General features: G+C 42.5%; 1 protein-coding gene and 1 non-coding gene across 4 annotated transcripts in view; one reads left to right on the top strand and one right to left on the bottom strand.

Moving 5' to 3' along the window:
• Nucleotides 1-19,375, top strand: part of Esr2 (estrogen receptor 2) — a 52,498-nt gene that overhangs the window by 12,104 nt on the left and 21,019 nt on the right. Inside the window, exons 4-6 of one of the 3 annotated variants that reach the window (XM_045154722.1) lie at nt 10,618-10,917; nt 16,384-16,522; nt 17,776-17,829. In XM_045154722.1, coding sequence (XP_045010657.1) covers nt 10,618-10,917; nt 16,384-16,522; nt 17,776-17,829 — 493 coding nt within the window. The remainder of the gene's footprint in view (nt 1-10,617; nt 10,918-16,383; nt 16,523-17,775; nt 17,830-19,375) is intronic. The other 2 variants (XM_045154723.1, XM_045154721.1) reach the window with 2 other exon arrangements.
• Nucleotides 14,074-14,141, bottom strand: LOC123462577. Its single transcript, XR_006638375.1, has one exon. It is a non-coding gene; the product is annotated as a small nucleolar RNA SNORD31 (small nucleolar RNA).

The raw sequence follows: 19,375 nt of genomic DNA, 5'->3' as shown, positions 1-19,375 counted from the left end.
ACTCATGGCGATCCTCCTATCTTTGCCTCCCAAGCACTGTGATTAAAGACGTGCACCACTACGCCTGGCTTAGAACATTTTTTTTTTAACCATCCCTCTCTTCTTTCCTGGTACTCTTTTGCCTTCCTCCAAAGCCTCTGTCCATTTTCTTCCTTCCATCCAGTCTTGGAGGACTGGGGAGTCTACCCACAGTCTGAACCTTCCTGTGCCACGTACTTCCCTTTTGATTCACAGGTCATGTTCCGTGTCCTTAACTTTTCTTCTGTACTTTTGATCTTTCTTTTCCCTTTCATTTGCTTTCCCTTTCCCTCTCCTTTCTTTTCTTCTCCCCCACTCCCTCCTTTCTTTCTGACAGGGTCTCATGTAGCCCAGGCTAGCCTTGAACTTGTTATGTAGCTGAGGATCTTCATGCTTCTACTGCCCGAGTGCTAATATTACTGGTATATACTGGTGTATTCTTCCATGCCTGGTTTTATGTGGTGCTGGGGATCAAACCCAGAAGTTTGTGCATACTAGGCAAATATTCTACCAACTAGCCTGCAAATCCAAAGGACCCAGGTTCAATTCCCCAGGACCCATGTAATCCAGATGCACAAGGTGGTACACGCATCTGGAGTTTCTTTGCAGCAGCTGGAGGCCCTGGCCCTTCTATTCTCTCTCTCTCTCTCCCCCCTTTCTCTCTTTCTCAAACAAATAAAACATTTGAAAGGGTCTTGATAGGTGAATGTTGTAAGATGGTTGTTCTATGTGCCCACTCTTGGTTCAGACTTCTGATTCGGTTGGCTGGTATTTTCTAGTTTTCTACCTCAGACAAACGATTTCAGCCTTTTTATGCCCAGTTCTGCCTGTTTGTCGGTGACAGAAATAGCATATATCCTCTAGGGCAACTGTCAGCGTTTGGTAATCTGTGTGCCATATGTGGTCCTGGTAGGTAGAAGGTTCTGGGAGATGGTAGATGGCCTTATTAACATTTATCAAACATCACCACAACTATCATCATCGGCGTCTTTAGCTGGGGATGTTTGCTGCTGCCTAATCTGGAATACCTCTATCTGGTACTTTCTCCTTCAGCTCATTCTGAGGCAGCTGCCGAGGTCACCATGTCAAAGCCACAACACTAGAAATGTTTGATGTAAACACTAGAGAGTGTAGAGAAACACAAGTTCTTCCTCAAGGGCTGGACTTGGCTGAGCCTAGAATCCCAAGACCTGACTGCAGAGTCTGTCAGAGGATGTTGTCAGTGACAGCTGGTCAGGGAAACTTAGATAGACAGATTAAAAGACCTTTCACTTTGGGTATGCGCATCTGTTCTTTAAGTTTCTTATCTTCTTACCATCTACAAAAGATTAACATGTGTTCAGAGAAGTCCTTTCTGAAGGCATATATTTTGTTTCATTTTACCGATATCTATAGCATTCAGACTATTTATAAGATGCCGTATGTTTTCAGTTTTAAATCCTTTTAGTAATAAATTTTATTTAACTGTCCTTGAATGAATAGAGCCTTTTTTTTTTTTTTTTTGCAGTAAACCAAGAATAAGAGGGAAGTCTGATAAATTTGCTTGGAAGCCAAAAATTTAAGTTTTTCTCATAACTCCGTGTTTTTCTTTATCCTCTTCTCCTAGTTTGGAAGTCATACATCTATTTTAATTCCTTTAGTGACATTTAAAAAATATTTCTTCATTTATTTGAGAGAAATAAAAAGGCAGCTATATATATGTATGTGTATATATATATATATACACACACACATCTATCTATCTATCTATCTATCTATCTATCTATCTATCTATCTATCTATACGCAGAGAGAGAGAGAGAAAATGGGCATACCAGGGCCTCCAGCCACTGCAAACAAACTCCAAAATTATGTGCCACCTCCTTGTACATCTGGTTTACATGGGACCTGGGGGATTGAACCTGGGTCCTTAGGCTTTGCAGGCAAGTGCGTTAACCATTAAGTAATTTCTCCAGTCCATTTTTATTTAACACATTTTTTTTTTTATTAACTTGAGAATTTCAGCCTCTTTCTTCCTAAAGAAACTTAGAGAGAGTTCTAGTCAAAATCATTCCTCTGATCTTACATGATACTGTCTGGCTTTTTAAAAAAAGATATTTTACTTACTTACAAGCATAGAGAGAGAATGGGCACTTTAGGACCTCTAGCCTCTGCAAATGAACTCCAGATACATATACCACTTTGTGCATCGGGCTTAACATGGGTACTGGGGAATAGAACCTGGCTCCTTAGGCTTAGCAGGCAAGTGCCTTAATGGCTAAGCCATCTTTCCAGTACTTGTTTGGCTTTTTAGTGTGCTTCTTTGTTCATCCCCAGAAACTATGTTATTATCATTTTGTTCATTTATTCCTTTTTCTTTTGTTCATTTTTATTTATTTATTTGAGCATGACAGAGAGAGAGAGAAAGAGAGAGAGAGGGAGAGGGAGAGGGAGAGAAAGAGACACACAGAGAGACAATGGGTGCACCAGGGCTTACAGCCACTGCAAACATACTCCAAATGCATGTGCCCCCTTGTGCATCTGGCTAATGTGGGTCCTGGGGAATCGGGCCTTGAATCAGGGTCCTTAGGCTTCACAAGCAAGCGCTTAACCGCTAAGCCATCTCTCCAGCCCTCCTTTTTCTTTCTTTCTTTTTTTTTAACATCTTTTTTTAAAATATATTTTTGGTTCATTTTTATTTATTTATTTGAGAGTGACAGAGAGAAAGAGAGAGAGAAAGAAAGGCAGATAGAGAATGGGCACTCCAGGGTTTCCAGCCACTGCAAATGAACTCCAGATGCGTGCGCCCCTTTGTGCATCTGGCTAACATGGGTCCTGAGGAACTGAGCCTCGAACCAGGGTCCTTAGGCTTCACAGGCAAGCGCTTAACCGCTAAGCCATCTCTCCAGCCCTCCTTTTTCTTTTAGAAGGGATACTGGGGATCAAGGCCAGGGCCTGAAGCATGCTGGACGAGTGCTCTATCACTTAGCATTGAACTACAGCCCAGCACTTCCTTAATCAGTGCCTTTTCAAGGCTTATATATTTTCAAGTTTCTTTTCTTAGCATTACTTCTTGATTTTCTGTGTTTCCTTTTGTTTATTTTTCTCTACCCCCAGCACACATGAGTAAGATGGCTTCCCAGTCTTTGTTTAGTGGAAACTATCCTTAACTTGTCCTCACTTTATTTTATTTTTTTTTAAATTTTATTTATTTATTTGAGAACAACAGACACAGAGAGAAAGACAGATAGAGGGAGAGAGAGAGAATGGGTGCGCCAGGGCTTCCAGCCTCTGCAAACGAACTCCAGACGCGTGTGCCCCCTTGTGCATCTGGCTAACGTGGGACCTGGGGAACCGAGCCTCGAACCGGGGTCCTTAGGCTTCACAGGCAAGCGCTTAACCGCTAAGCCATCTCTCCAGCTCCTTGTCCTCACTTTAAAAAAACAATATTTATATATATTTTTGCAAGCAGAGAGATAGAGATAGAGATAGAGATAGAGAAGGAGAGAGAGAGAGAATGAATACAGGGCTTCCCACCACTACAAACGAACTCTAGATGCATGTGCCACTTGGTGGGTACTGGGGACTCAAACCCGGGCCGTTAGGCTTTGCAGGCAAGTGTCCTATCTGCTGAGCCATCTCTCCAACCTTGTCCCTGCAGTGTTGGAGGGGGTGACATAGATGTTTTATTTAGCACTGAGCACTTTATAGTCACGTTCTGCACATTTTGATGAGTTTTGAGTCTCCCCAGTAGTCACCACTAAGTGCAATGAGTTCAAGACCAGCCTGGACTACATTGTGAGCATCGGGTCTGGGCTAGAGTGAGACTCTGCCTCAAAAAAGAAAAGAAAATGCAATTATATAACAAAATTATTTGTCATAGCTACACTTATAAGTTTTAGGGGAGAGAAGGAGAGAAATAAGCAAATAGGCCACTTACAAGTAGGGAAATGCTGTGTTTTCTGCGATGGAGTCTTGCTGAGCCTGAAACTGCTGTTTTCAGTCAGATTGACCAATAAGCCCCAATGATTTCCTGGGCTTTGCTCCCCATAGGACTGGCATTACAGACAAATGTGGCAGTGCCCAGTTGTTTATGTGAGTGCTAGGAAATCAAATCCAAGACGAATCCAGCCCTTATGTCTGTGCAGCAAAAGCTCTTACCCACTGAGCTATCACCCCAGACTCCATTCCTGGCATTTTTCTGAGAGTTCTGGGGATCAAACTCAGGTCCCCATGCTGATGAGGCAAAGATTTTACAAATAAGCTGCTTTCTCAGATTGTGACATATTTTAAAAATATATTTTTACTTATTTATTTGAGAGACACACACAGAGAGAGAGAGAGAGAGAGAGAGAGAGAGAGAGAGGGGGGAGAGCGGGCACACCAGGGCACTTATCTATAAAGCCTAAGGACCCAGGTTTGATTACCTAGTTAACCAAGTCAGCCAGATGCACAAAGTGGCACCTCTCTCTCTCTCTTTTTCAAATAAATAAATAAATAAATAAATAAATAAATAAATAAATAAAATGTTTTAAAAATATATGAAAAAGTGGGCTAGAGAGAGGGCTCAATGGTTAAAGGCACTTGTTAGCAAACCTTGCAAGCCCAGGTTCAATTCCCCAGCCCCCACATAAAACTGATACAGAGTGGCACTTGCGTCTGTGATTTCAGTGAGAGGCAGAGCCAGGAGAATCCAAAGGTTGACACCAGCTAGTCTGATGTTTCCTTGCAGTCTGGCAGTTGATTTGTAGTGATAGAGAGTCTGTCTCAAAGAAGGTGGACCACAAACACCTCACAGTGGTCCTCTGACCTCCACATACATGCTGAGGCACATGCAGCCATCCACCCCACACAAATTAATAATTTCTTAAAATTATGAAAAAGCATAAAAGATAAAAGGGAGAATTTATGCCAAAATATATTCTCTTTTATGTTTTTCAGTTTTTAAATTAAACTATTTGAAAGATGCTTGCTTGTATAAGTATGTAAAAAGAAAAAAAAAAAAACTAATCCAAACAAAATAATTAGAAGTGCTTTCCTGATTTGGAAGTCTTAAAATTTTATCTCTTGTTTTATCTGAGATTTATTTTTATTTTTATTTTTTTAAATTTGTATTTTCTTTCTTCCCTCCCTCCCTCCCTCCCTCCCTCCCTCCCTCCCTCTCTCTCTCTCTTTCTTTCTTTCTTTCTTTCTCTCCCTCTCTCTCTCTTTCTTTCTTTCTTTCCAAATTGACACTGTACAAAAAGTTCAAATGGCCAGTAAAACTACTGCTTTATTGTTGGCTTAAGTAACAGAGGTATGATTTGAATTCACACCAGAGCTTTCTAAAATGGCAACAGTACAAGCATATGACTCTTGTATCCAAAACTGGTTCTGGCTCTCCTGTCTGAGACACAGAAATCTGGAAAGCCTTCTAAAGCTGCCACAATGTCCTACAATGCACTGAAACGTTGGCAAACTCATTGCCCTTGTTATCTTGATAACACTGGGCTAAACAGAAAAGGAAAATTCAATGAACAGTTACTAAAGCAGTAGGTTAGGTCTGGACCTGAAAGGTTTGGTAAGGTTGATGGTCATTCAGAATCAGGTTCTTAGAAAAAAAAAACAGTTTTTCAAAATTAGGCCAAAAAGCCTACATTAAAGGGAAAAGCTGCTACTAATGAATTGAACATTCAAGTTTACCTGTTTTCTAGAAGACTATGAACAAAACAATGGAAGCCAAACCACTACATGTAGCTTAGAATGTATTCTTATAGAGTAAGTTTATAGGGCTTATAGAACAATGGCTTTTCTAAGTTTTCACTTGATGTTTAAAATTTTGTGATTTATTATGTCACTATATTAAGCCAATTCAATTAATCATATCCAAGAAATACCTGGAAAAGGACAAAGAATCCATAAATCTAAAAGGTAATTTCTGCACAGCTTCTTTCCAAACTTAATATATATGATATTATGGGCTGGAGAGATGGCTTAGCGGTTAAGCGCTTGCCTGTGAAGCCTAAGGACCCCGGTTCGAGGCTCGGTTCCCCAGGTCCCACGTTAGCCAGATGCACAAGGGGGCACACGCGTCTGGAGTTTGTTTGCAGAGGCTGGAAGCCCTGGCGCGCCCATTCTCTCTCTCTCCCTCTATCTGTCTTTCTCTCTGTGTCTGTCGCTGTCAAATAAATAAATAAAATTTTTTTTAAAAAAGTCGTGTGCCACCACACCCGACTGTCTTTTAAAAAAAAAATACATGATATTATGTACCCAAACTCTCCACATGTTGAGCCATCCCATCTTGTTCAGGTTAGCATGACAATGACAATCTTGAAGGACAGCACTGCTGCGAACATGCTGTTTCCTGTTCGCACCATTTTAGACTGTGCTTCACCTTTGCACCTCCCTTGTAATATTAAAACAACAGAGTCCTTTAGCTAAGGTCCTCTACCTTAAATGAAACATAAAATAAAGTAACTCATTAATTTCTTGCTAGAATTGGTTTAAAATCTATTTACCAAAAAGAAATAGTAAACTTTAAGTTTCACCCAGAAAGCAGATATATTCTTATCTGCTCCTAATGTCTACATAAACATTTCATTATTTTAGTTTCGTTTAGACCATTTTTCTTGGAGTAGCACTGTTGTACCTCAGAAAAAGTCCAGTCAATCAACTACATAAATTCCATTCAACTATTAATTTTTTGAAACAGGTAAAAAGTTCTTTAGAGGCCCCCAACACCTCAGCACTGAAGCAGACCAAAAATGAACCCAACATGGCTCAGGGAAATCTTGCGGAAGAGGGGGCGGAAAGAATGTCAGAGTCACATGTTGGGTCATGATTTGCAGAGACATTTATCATACTAATAACTGGGGGCTAACTCCACAATGCACGACCCATTTTCATTAACAAGGAGGGTCTAATGGGAGGGGGTAGATCACAGATGAGCCTAAATAATGGTACCAAACTGCCTGTATTCACTGAAATGAAAACTAATAAATTAAATTAAAAAAAAAAAAGTTCTTTAGGAAAACCTAAAACAACTTGATTAACAATTACCAGTGCTGCAAAAATTCACTAAAAATTGATAAATAACTATTGTAGTTTTACTGTATTCCACTTATTATTATTGCAAAACAGAATGATAAAATTTCCAGATGGAATATATTAAAGACCAAGAATAGAACATTGGTAAAATACCATTTGCCTTCCGACACCAACATCTCTGAGAATGAAAACAGTGGCATGTAATTTTACAGAATTTTAAATTTATAAATTAAAGCATAAAATTCAACTTAGCAGGGAAAACAAAAGCAAAATATAGCTAGTAGTGTCCAAATTTCAAATGTAACCCAAGGGCAGGTACAGCTGCTGTTTTCTTCCAGTCATTATTTTCCTCATAAAATGTTGGCTGTGTCTTAGGGAATCTCCTGTGCTTTCTATCAACTGGGGTTTTCTGAAACACAATGCATTTCCTTTGTAAATTCACCCTCAGCTGAAATGCCGAGCAAGACGGGCAGATCTATAGTCAGCACGAAGTTGTACGAAGGAGTGAAGTATGTTCTTGTCCAGATTGGCCAGTTATTCTCCTGAGCAGACTTGCCTTAAATTATCTGGGGCGACTACCAGAAGTTTGCAAAGTGCATGCGGAGTGTCAAAAACATGTAATGCCATTGGAATCTTGAAGTCTTTGGCACAATTCCTGTATTCAGCTACATCACAGATTGCTAGCATGCCACCCATACAGCTATCGGAATATTGTTGAAGATGCTCATAAATAAGCCAATGAAAACGCATTCCAAGGTCCATTGGAACTGTGTCCATGTTTTTCCCATCCATGGAGTTTTTAATCTTCTTAACTTGTTTCCTTACAGACTTTTACACAGGCATTAGTATATTGACTCAAAACCTTATTTTCATCCTCTGGCTTACAATTTGTTTTCTTTTGTTCTGCAGCCAAGATATGTTTCATCTGCCTAATCCTACAGTTTAATGTCCTGTCAATGCCCGTATCCAACTTCATCTCCATTTATTCAATTCTCTCTTTTTCGTTCTGAAGACATTCAGTTAACTTGGGAAAAGAGCTTATTAGTGGCATAAGGTGATCATTAAACTGTTTGTCAAAAAGATGAAAAATAGTATTAGCTTGTTGTACAACATCCAAAATAATGGAGATTTGCATTCCTAGAATCTGAAGATGGAATTCCAGCAAGTCCTGTTTCCAAAGCATAATCGATAGGCTCAATACATAAAAATTCCACAAGAATGGTAAGAATTCTAAAGGTATTCCTTGGTAAATCAGAAAGATCAGAAAGCTTGTTTGGTTTCTTGTAAAAGATTAACCACCACTTCTTGGGACAGGAAAGTTTCCCCATGTGTATCAATACTTGGCCCCATTGGTAAGTTGGTCCATTGTCTAATTCTCTCTTTCAAATCTTGAAGACCTCCTGTGCCAATGGATCTCTTTTAATGTTTTTTGAATCATAATAGCACTGTAGGATCATAGCACTTCTGCTTTTCAGATACCCAATGTGCACCTCAATATAGTTCTCCAAATAGGAAATGAAAATGGATTTGATAAGTTTAGACAGGAAGGTCTGTTTATCAATACCTAAGTTAAATTCCATCAACTTGCTGGAAAGATGGGTGGTTCTTGTATATATGTCATAGAGATTTAAATATATATATATATATATTATTTATTTATTTGAGAGAGAGAAAGAGGCAGAGCAAGCGTGAGAGAGAGAATGGGCATGCCAGAGCCTCCAGCCACTGCAGATGAACTCCAGATGCATGCACCACCTGTGCATCTGGCATACGTGGGTCTAGGAGAATCAAACATGGGTCCTTTGGCCTTGCAGGCAAATGCCTTAACCCCTAGGCCATCTCTCCAGCTCTGGGTCATAGAGATTTTTGAGGTACTTCTCTGCATCTGATTTCTGACATTCTTCTAACTGATTTTCCACAAAACTCTGTGGTTTGACTTCAACTACATTCTGAATAAGTTTAGCCAGTACTGTTTCTGGGTTACTAAAGATATCTCCAACTTGCTTGTTAACTCGTACACAGAGCATTGCTGCATCTTCAAATATATCATTTCTCAAGTAGGCACCCTCCTGATACTGCTTTGGAAAAAAACATCAACACATGGGAATGACCCTTAAAATGAAGTAAACTGCTGCTGCTTCCCTCATTCGGAGATTTCACCTCCTCTTTGAGCACCGATAAACTCCTGAATCACTTGGCATTTCAAATAATGATATTTGCTTGCAATTTTGTAGTTTACTTCTGAAAACCTTTTGAAAGGTAACTCCTGGGCAATTAGGTGCAACTTGTGAATAATGTCTGCTGCCTCCTTTATCTTCTCAGAATTTGTAAAAACATCAGATTTCAATTCTCCATGTAGAAAGTCATTGAAGTATTTCATCCATTTCTGAGCCTCCACTGCCCGTTGTTGAGGTGTGTTTACCCCTCCAACTGGTCTCCAAGGTGACAGACTTTTGTTGCTACATAGCTAATATGCTCATCCGGTTCTTGGACGTGTTGGTTGCTCTTCTGGAGCTCTTGAACCTTCCTCAGCAAGTTCCCTGGCTTCCTCCTGACCCTGTGGCTCTAATTTCTCTACTTTCCTTTGAATTCTTTCATCCATTATCTGGAGTTCTGGAGTATGGTTTACAAATTCTTCTAATATTCGTCTTGTATCAAGTGCTTCAGGTCCACCTCTAGAACCTCTTCCTGGGGTTCTCCATAGAAGACGTTCAGTGGATTCCTCGGCCACACAAGGCTCGCCCTGAGTCTTCTCTTCACACGCGCGGTGCACCGACCTCGGTCCGCCCGCCCGTTCCGGCCTCGGTCCACTCGCACAGCCCAGGCCGGACGCGACAGCGGCCATGAAGCGAAACCACAGCCGCCTGTCAGCTGCCTGATCATTTCATTTTTAAATTTCTTTCTTTCTTTTTTTTTTTTTTCGTTTTTCGAGGGTGGGTCTCACTCTAGCCCAGGCTGACCTGGAATTCACTATGGAGTCTCAGGGTGGCCTCGAACTCATGGCGATCCTCCTACCTCCACTTCCCGAGTGCTGGGATTAAAGGCGTGCGCCACCACGCCTGGCTTAAATTTCCTTATTATTATTATTATTATTATTTTATATTTTTTCCCAATTATTTATTTATTTATTTGAGAGCTACAGACACAGAGAGAAAGACAGATAGAGGGAGAGAGAGAGAATGGGCGCGCCAGGGCCTCCAGCCTCTGCAAACGAACTCCAGACGCGTGCGCCCCCTTGTGCATCTGGCTAACGTGGGACCTGGGGAACCGAGCCTCGAACCAGGGTCCTTAGGCTTCACAGGCAAGCGCTTAACCGCTAAGCCACCTCTCCAGCCCTCCTTATTATTTTTATTTGAGAGAGTGAAAGAGAGAACATGGGCACACCAGGGCTTCTGGTTGCTTCCAACAAAACTCCAGATGCATGTGCAGATACTGGGCAATTGAATCCCAGCCATCAGGCTTTGCAAGCAGGTGTCCTTAGGTGCTGAGCCATCCCTCCAGCCCTCATTTCACTTCTTTTTTTTATCCTGATCTCTCACTGAGCTGGAATCTGCCTCAGAGAAACCACTGTCCCACTACCTGCCCTGTCCCTTAGGCTCCCGGAGAGAGCGATGTGGCTACCGCGTGGTGCGGAGACAGCGGAGTTCCGGCGAGCAGCTGCTCTGCCTCAGCAAAGGCAAGAAGGCGGGTGGGCACGTGCCCCGGGTGAAGGAGCTGTTGCTGAGCACCCTGAGCCCAGAGCAGCTCGTGCTCTCCCTCCTGGAAGCGGAGCCCCCCAACGTGTTAGTGAGCCGCCCCAGCTCGCCCTTCACTGAGGCCTCGATGATGATGTCCCTCACCAAGCTGGCTGACAAGGAACTGGTGCACATGATCGGCTGGGCCAAGAAAATTCCGGGTAGGACTCTCTGGTTTCAGTTATTGCACAGGGCCTACACCTCACGTTCTGGGGGCCATGCATGCTGTCTAGATATGTACATAGATATGACACCTTGCTTAGTAACTTTTAAAGAAAATATGTCTTTTCCACCTTTCTTTTTTTAAATGGGTATGTACTTACTATTTTATTTATCTACTAAATAGAGAGACACACACACAGAGAGAGAGAGAGAGAGAGAGAGAGAGAGAGAGAGAGAGAGAGAGAGAGAATGGGTACCAGGACCTCCATGCACTGCCAATGAACTTCACATGCATGTGCTACCATGTGCATCTGGCTTACGTGGGTATTGGGGAATCAAACCTGGGTCCTTAGGCTTCACAGGGAAGTGTCTTGACCACTAAGCCATATCTTCAGCCCATTTTTCCTTCTTTCATGACAGATATAACATGACCATGTCTGAGGAGGTAGACTCAGAATTCTTGGACTTCTCTGAGTTCTAAACCAGATATCAGAGCTCAGGAAGGCTTGATACCCTAGCAGTTTCTATACTGGACTCTCTTCTGTTCCCGCTTCTCGATCCATCCCATATTTCCTTGTATGCGCCCATACTTTATGTACATATTCCCATAGATACTGCCTCTGGCTACTCTCATGCCTACATGTGTTCTGGAAAGATGGAATCAGAGAAGAGACTCACATAAGCTCTGGAATTGGGCTTGTGACCATTTGAGCAAAAAGTTCTAGAATCTTGGGACCTGGAGCATGGGCACCACATTGACCAATGTCTTAGCCGTGGACTTCTCCATTCGAGAGGAAGGGTGTGGTCAGGTTGGGGCAAATAGAGCCGGTAGGATGAGCATAAAAGTAACAGGTTTGGGCTGGAGAGATGGCTTAGAGGTTAAGCACTTGCCTATAAAGCCTAAGGACCCCGGTTCGAGGCTCGATTCCCCAGGACCCACGTTAGCCAGATGCACAAGGGGGCACATGCATCTGGAGTTCGTTTGCAGTGGCTGGAGGCCCTGGCGTGCCCATTCTCTCTCTCTCTGCCTCTTTGTCTGTCACTTTCAAATAAATAAACATAAAACAAAAAAAAAATTTAAAAAAGTAACAGGTTTGTCAGATGCTCAATCAGAAGTTACGAATTATCATTCCAACAGAGAAAGAATCAATATTCTATACAAATTGAGTAAATCAGTGGTTGAAGTGCACACGTCAGTGGGCCAGTGAACCCAGCATGCTAGCAAAATAAGTCATTTATGAATTGTCACTTAGAGCCTGCATTTTTTCATCCTATGAAGTGGTCATTTTTCCAGGCCTGCTTGTGCACATAGTGTTAATGTGTTAACCTGGTGATGATTTTGTTTTTCTTCAACATTAGCGTGATGACACAAAAATATACACGTACAAGTGTTCTGCTTTTCCTTCATATAGTATTCAATAAGTCACACGAGCTAGTTCAAAGTTTATTATTATTGTTGTGTTAAATTTTTTTTTAAAAGTCTAACTGTAGGCTAATCAAAGTGTTTTAGGCCTGTTTAAGATAGGCTAGGTTAAACTATGATGTTTGGTGGGTTAGGTTTATTAAACTTTTTTTTTTTTTTCCGAGATGAAGGTCTCACTACATTACTCAGGCTAGGGCTCAAATAATCTTCCTGCCTCAACCTCCTCAGTAGCTGGGACTGCCAAGTGTATGCTATCTCCCTGCCTTGTAAATGCATTTTTAAAAAATATATATTTTATTTATTTATTGAGAGAGAGAGAGAATTGGCATGCCAGGGCTTCAGCCACTGCAATCTACCTCAAGACATTTGTGCCATCTAGTGGGCATATACGATCTTGAGCTTGCTTCACCTGGTGCATCTGGCTTATGTGGGATCTAGAGAGTTGAGCATGGGTCCTTAGGCTTCGTAGGCATGAGCCTTGACTGCTAAGCCATCTTCCCAGCCAGTAAATGCATTTTTACTTACAATATTTTCACCTTACTATGGTCTCTCTGACTGTAACCCTACTGTAAGACACGGGGTGGCTGTAATGGAAGTGCTATAGTGCTGTCCTGCGCCAAAATTGTCAGTTGACAACCAATCATCATTTGAACTGGTATTTCTGTCAAGAGGTGAACCTGGATTCCAACCCAGAATAGCAGCTCTTCATCAACCCAACCCCGAGAGAGCCCTTACATCCGTTTTTTTCCTTTTTAAAATTAAAAAAATATTTTATTTATTTATTTATTGGAGAGATTGAGAGAGAGAGAAGAGATAATGGGCACACCAGGGCCTCCAGCCACTGCAAATGAACTCCAGATGCGTGTGCCACCTTGTGCATCTGGTTTACATGGATACTGAGGAATTGAATCTGGGTCCTTAGGCTTTGCAGACAAGTGCCTTACCATTAAGCCATCTCTCCAGCCCTAACATTTTTTAAAAAATCATTTATTTATGTATTTATGAGGGGGCCTCTTGCCACTGCAGATGAGCTCTAGACACGTGTGTGCTGCTTTGTGTATCTGGCTGTTTGTGGGTGGCTGGAGAATTAAACCCAGCCAATAGGCTTTGCAAACAAGTACCTTTAACAATTGAGCCATCTCCCTAGCCCACATTTCTTTTTTTCCTCTTCTATTTCTTTTTTTGTTTGTTTGTTTTTGGTTTTTCAAGGTAGGGTCTCACTTTGGCCCAGGCTGACTTGAAATTAACTATGTAGTCTCAGGGTGGCCTTGAACTCTCAGCACTCCTCCTACCTCTGCCTCCCAAGGGCTGGGATTAAAGGTGTGCGCCACCACGCCCGGCCCTCTTCTATTTCTTTAAGGTTTTTTTTTTTTTTTTTGTTTTTTAGAGCAGTAGCTTTATTAGGAAAGTAAATGACCATTTTATCTTAGTTGTAGGATCTCAAAATTCCTATTTTCGTTTGCTGGGATGACTTGACTCCTTATTTTGGTTGATCATCAAGAGGTAGTACGGGACCATCTAAATGCATATTGTTCTTGCCTCAGATCCTTCAGCTGTAATCAAACTTAAGTAGACCAAAGACAGTGAGTTAAGTTCCTACAAAACAGAACAGGAATCAGTGCTCTCAAAAACCCCTGGGTGCACATTCGTATAAACTGAATTGGGACATTTTACAGACACCACTTGCTGGCCTTTAAAACTTCCTGTAGAATTCATGGATACAAGGTGAGCTCACAACTCAGAAAATACCTTTCCTCACAGTGATCAGACTGGGGCAGTATTCAACTCATCACTGGTACTCTTCTATTTTTCTGTTTCTCTCTTTGATATTTTTTTTAATCTTATTTTTATTTATTTATTGAGAGAAAGAGAGAGAGAGAGATATCAAATGGGCATGCCAGGACCTCTAGCCACTGCAAGTGAACTCCAGACTCAATGTGCCACCATGAGCATCTGGCTGATATGGGTACTGGGGAGTTGAAACTAGGTCCTTAGGCTTTGCAGGTAAGTGCCTTATCTGCTAAGCCATCTCTCCAACCCTCTCTCTTTGATCTTTGTGACAGGGTATTGGTACGTAGCTCAGGCTTGTCTGGAACTTGCTATCTTGTCTAGTCTGGCCTAAAATTTGTGATCCTCCTACCTCAGCCTCCTGAATGCTAGGATTACAGATATGGCCCACCAGACCTGGCCTCCCACTTCTTTATAGTTACCTAAGAAAAATGAAGTTTCAAGATTCTGAGCCAGCTGATGTTGCCATGGTGTGGGACGAACTGTCAAGACGGGGTGGAGTGCAAGGCAGTTGGGGTGAAGAGCAATGGGAGCCCAGGCCCCAGTCTCCTGAGGCCGCTTGCTGGCCAGGCCCCATTCCTCCCAAGCGGTCTGAGAAGCTCCCACTCCCAGCTTTGGTTTGTTTTGTCTAGTGTCTTCATCTTTGCACGAATTATCTTGTTCTGTCTCCTCATTCCCAGATGAGAATGTCTTTCCAACACTATTTTGCAGGGTCACTCACAGAGAATGGTGACGAGCCGGCTTGTTGCTGAAGGCTGGCCGGCTCCTTGGTGCTTTCACAAAACTGAACCCATCAGCTGATTAATGTGCCTTCAAACCTAGGGTTTTGAGACGTTTTTTTCAGAACATTTATGCATAGTATTAGGGTATGATCCTGGCCCCAGCTGACATAGTTGTTTTCCAAACTAAAACAATATTAATATATCATCTGGCCTTGTTCTTGTTGGATATCTAAGAAGTAAACAGCTTGATCTGTCTTGGGGAGATATTGTGTCTATGCGTGCCGTGTCTATGATTGTGGGTGAGATTGGAATGTGTACACATATCAGAGACCTGAGAGACCATTAGCATGTGGCTTTGGAAAGGATTTGTTCTCTTTCTTTCCGTTTATACTCCTGTAGGCTCTCCTTTATGTGCATTTGCAGTATAATTGCTCAGATATGTGAACCGTGACAGTTTTTGTGTCATAGTTTCCCCATTGGTAAAACGTATATAGTAAGAGATCCTATGGGAAATTCTTAAGATATGCAAGATTGCCTCATTTCTCCTGTCCAAGAAACAGATTTAAACAAAATTTTTTTTGTTCAGTTTTATTTATTTATTTGAGAGTGACAGAAAAAGAGGCAGATAGAGAGAAAGAGAGAGAATGGGCACGCCAGGGCTTCCAGCCACTGCAAACAAACTCTAGATGTGTGTGCTCCCTTGTGCATCTGGCTAACATGGGTCCTGGGGAATTGAGCCTCGAACTGGGGTCCTTAGGCTTCACAGGCAAGCACTTAACTGATAAGCCATCTCTCCAGCCCAGAAAAACATATTTTTTAAAAAAAGTATTTTATTTATTTGAGAGAGAGAAAGACACAGACAGAAGAAGAGAGGATAGGTACACCAGAGCCTCTAGCAACTGCAAACCAACTTCAGACACATGCAGCACCAATTTAATAGGACATGAAATTACTACTTAGGGGGCTGAGCTTATAGCTAAGTGGTGGAGCACTTGCCCAGCTTGCTCAAGGCCCTGGGTTTGACCCTTAGCACAATATGTTCAGTAGTTTAGGAAAAGACTGAGCTGATGTTGGGCAGTGCCTTTGGCTACTGTATTTGTATCATGGCTTGTGGAAGAAGTCCCGCTAGCTTTGCTTATGTTAAAAACTCTCACTTCCGGGCTGGAGAGATGACTTAGTGGTTAAGGCGCTTGCCCACGAAGCCAAAAGACACCACCCAGAAACTATGAGGATAGCATAGCTAACAAGGATCAGCTCTTATTGAGCATCTCAGGTCATGGCTCTTTATAATGAAGTTTATTTGTCTCTAGAAAGGGCCCAAGACTGGAAACTGCACGTTGCCCAGCTGAATTTGCTTTAAGCAGCACTAAAGTCACGTCTTTTAAACACTGATTGATTTGAAACACCGATTGACGAATTCCCTTTATCGTCTGTGTTTTCTTAGCTTTTCAAAGCTCGCTGTTCTGTGTTTGCAGAAGCAGGTTGTTGAGGAAGAGGAGGGCGGGTGTCTCACGGCCTCTTGCTTTCCCCAGGCTTCGTGGAGCTCAGCCTGTTGGACCAGGTGCGGCTCTTGGAGAGCTGCTGGATGGAGGTGTTGATGGTGGGCCTGATGTGGCGCTCAATCGACCATCCCGGCAAGCTCATCTTTGCTCCAGACCTCGTTCTGGACAGGTGAGAAAATAAATGCTGTGTTTCTTCTCCACTGTGTTTGACTACGTGGAGGGAGTGGGAACAAAGTCCTAGGAACAACAATTAAATGTGCACACCTGAAAGGGTAATTAAAAGATGGGCATAGCCGGGCGTGGTGGCGCACGCCTTTAATCCCAGCACTCGGGAGGCAGAGGTAGGAGGATTGCCATGAGTTCGAGGCCACCCTGAGACTACAGAGTGAAATAAATGCAGGTCAGCCTGGACTAGAGTGAGACCCTACCTCAAAAGGCTAAAAAAATAATAACAAAATAAAAGATGGGTATGTCATCGGCTCCTTCACTGGGTCAAGAGCCCAAGAAGAGGACAGCAAACATGTAGGGATTCAGTATCCCATGATTCATTTCTACTCAGTGGTCTAACAGGGTTCCCAGGCCGGGCCCACAGCAGGGGATCATACCCTGCAGGGAACTGGCCCTTAAACGTACAGTCAACACTGATTTTTCTGTATTAAAAATTCCACTCCCAGATTTTAATCTCAAATTGCCCATGGTATGGTGACCAATGGCATCTCTAGCTGTCTGGACAGATGATAATGAATCTTCCAAATTTATTTCCATGGGCTTAGCTTCTAGTTTTTGGACACAGTGGTAGAAGGGCTAGTTATCAAAACTAGTTGAAATTAAACAGAAATTGGAACATGGAAGTGCTTATGTCACAACTTGGCTACATTTAGGTTTCTTTTAGAAATGGCATAGAGAAGGACTCATTTAAAAAAAAATCTTTGTTTATTTTACTACAGAGAGAGAGGTGGAGCAGGGGGCGGAGAGAGAGAGAATGTGTGTGCCAGGGCATCTAACTATTGCAAAGGAACTCCAGATGCAGGTGCCACCATATGCATCTGGCTTACATGGGTACTGGAAAATCAAACCTGGGTCCTTAGGATTTGCAGAAAAGTGCCTTAACCACTAAGGCATCTTTCCAGCCCTCCAGAACCCACTTTTAATTGGCTTTGTCAAACTGTTTATGGAGGGAAAACTGAAATATACTGCAACATTCAAGCTTTTTTTGTAGGGAAAAGAAAAATAAAAAGCCTCTTGGTACACGTTTGAAAAATCTCCATGGAGATTGATTCCCACTCCCCGCTTCTGTTGAAGAAGCCCCAGAGTTGAATGTTCAGGCACCTTGACTTTGGGGACAGAGTAAGAGGATGCCTGGTGCTGTGAAGCCACAGTGCCCACCCCAACTCTTGCATCATAACCCTGTCACCACTTTAGGTCGTCCGAAGACCCTCACTGGCACGTTGCGCAGACGAAGAGTGCTGCCCCAAGGTATCAGCATCCATTCTGCCTGTTGTCATGGAAGGCACTGACAGAGAGCACTGTTCTGAGTAATGGAGGTGTTTTGGTGGAGAACAAAGCCTGTGGGAAGAGCTGGCGCATGGGATGTGGCTTGAGCGGGAACAAGCCCAGGTGGTGAACTGTCCAGGGAGGCTCTGGAAGCCCAGAGCAGCTTGGGGCATCAGACCCTCCAGTGGCGATGGAAATAGCTTCCTGGCTGGCGTGTATGGGGCCGGGCTCCACCTTAAGTTGATGTATTTAATCTTTAACAACAGCCCTTTGGGGGTAAGCATCATTATCATCCCAACCATTCAGATATGGAAATGGGAGGTGCAGCAAGTTGCCTATAGTTTTCGCAGGGTGGTGTGTGATGAAGTTGGCCTTGGGGATCTGGCTTGGAAGCCCACATTCTTGGGGACAAGAGCTCCATGCCTCTGAGATCAATGGAATCGGAAGGGGGAAGAGGAAACAAGAGGCAGACTCATTTCCTGATTTATTCTTTCATCTTGGAACAGCCCTATGCCTTATTCTACTCCTGCCCTTCAGGAACCTTCTCTTCCTGTTATGTCAGGGGGCCGTGTCCTAAGGCGAGCTGAAAAGCTGAGCACCTGGGCACGCCATTGCTTCTTTCGTTCATTCCCTTCCACTCAGTGGTTAGTACAAGCCACATACAACTTGGCCCATGACATACACAGGTGTATAAGCATATACACACAGTTCTACTACAAGTTAGTGGTAGGAAGCTATTCCATGGGTTTAATATTACTTTACTTTTGGGCTGGAGAGATGGCTTCGCAGCTAAAGCACTTGCCTGCGAAGGCTAAGGACCCGTGTTTGACTTCTCAGATCCCATGAAGGCACAGGCATAAGGTGGTGGCCCACACATCTGGAGTTCGATTGTAGTGGCTGGAGGCCCTGGCATGCCAATTCTCTCTCTCATTTATTTATTTATTTATTTTGTTTCAGTTACTAAGTGGATGCCAAATGTAGTATCTTTTTTCAGTGGCTGTTTTAGTCATGGTCTTTACTACAATTAACCATCTCCTTTTTCTGAATGGGTTCTTTAATTCCTATGTATGTGTACAAATGACTGGAAATGGATATCAATCCTGGATAATATTTTTATCTTTTGGTTTGGTGGTAGAAGAAACAAAAAAGAGGTGGGTGTAGTGGTACATACCTTTAATCCTAGCCCTGGAGAGGCTGAGGCAGGAGAGCCATGAGTTCAAAGCCATCTTGCGGTACATATCGAAATTCTATCTCAAGAAAAGTTATTTTTCTTAAAAATTACTTTTGTAGAATTCCAGGTTAGCCTGGGCTAGAGTGAAACCCTACCTCAAAAAACAACAAAAAATTACTTTTGTGGACTTACATTACTCTTTATAAATATTTACACAGTTCATACCCCACAAATTTAGTATATTTCCTTGAGTATCCAAGAAGAGTGTTTGAAAATTATAAACACACTTATATTGAACAGACTTTTTTTTTTTGCTTTTTCAAGGTAGGGTCTGACTCTGGTCCAGGCTGACCTGGA

The sequence above is a fragment of the Jaculus jaculus genome, chromosome 7 (genome assembly GCF_020740685.1).
Source record: "Jaculus jaculus isolate mJacJac1 chromosome 7, mJacJac1.mat.Y.cur, whole genome shotgun sequence".
NCBI lineage: Eukaryota > Metazoa > Chordata > Mammalia > Rodentia > Dipodidae > Jaculus > Jaculus jaculus.
This window is presented reverse-complemented; position numbering and strand designations above follow the sequence as displayed.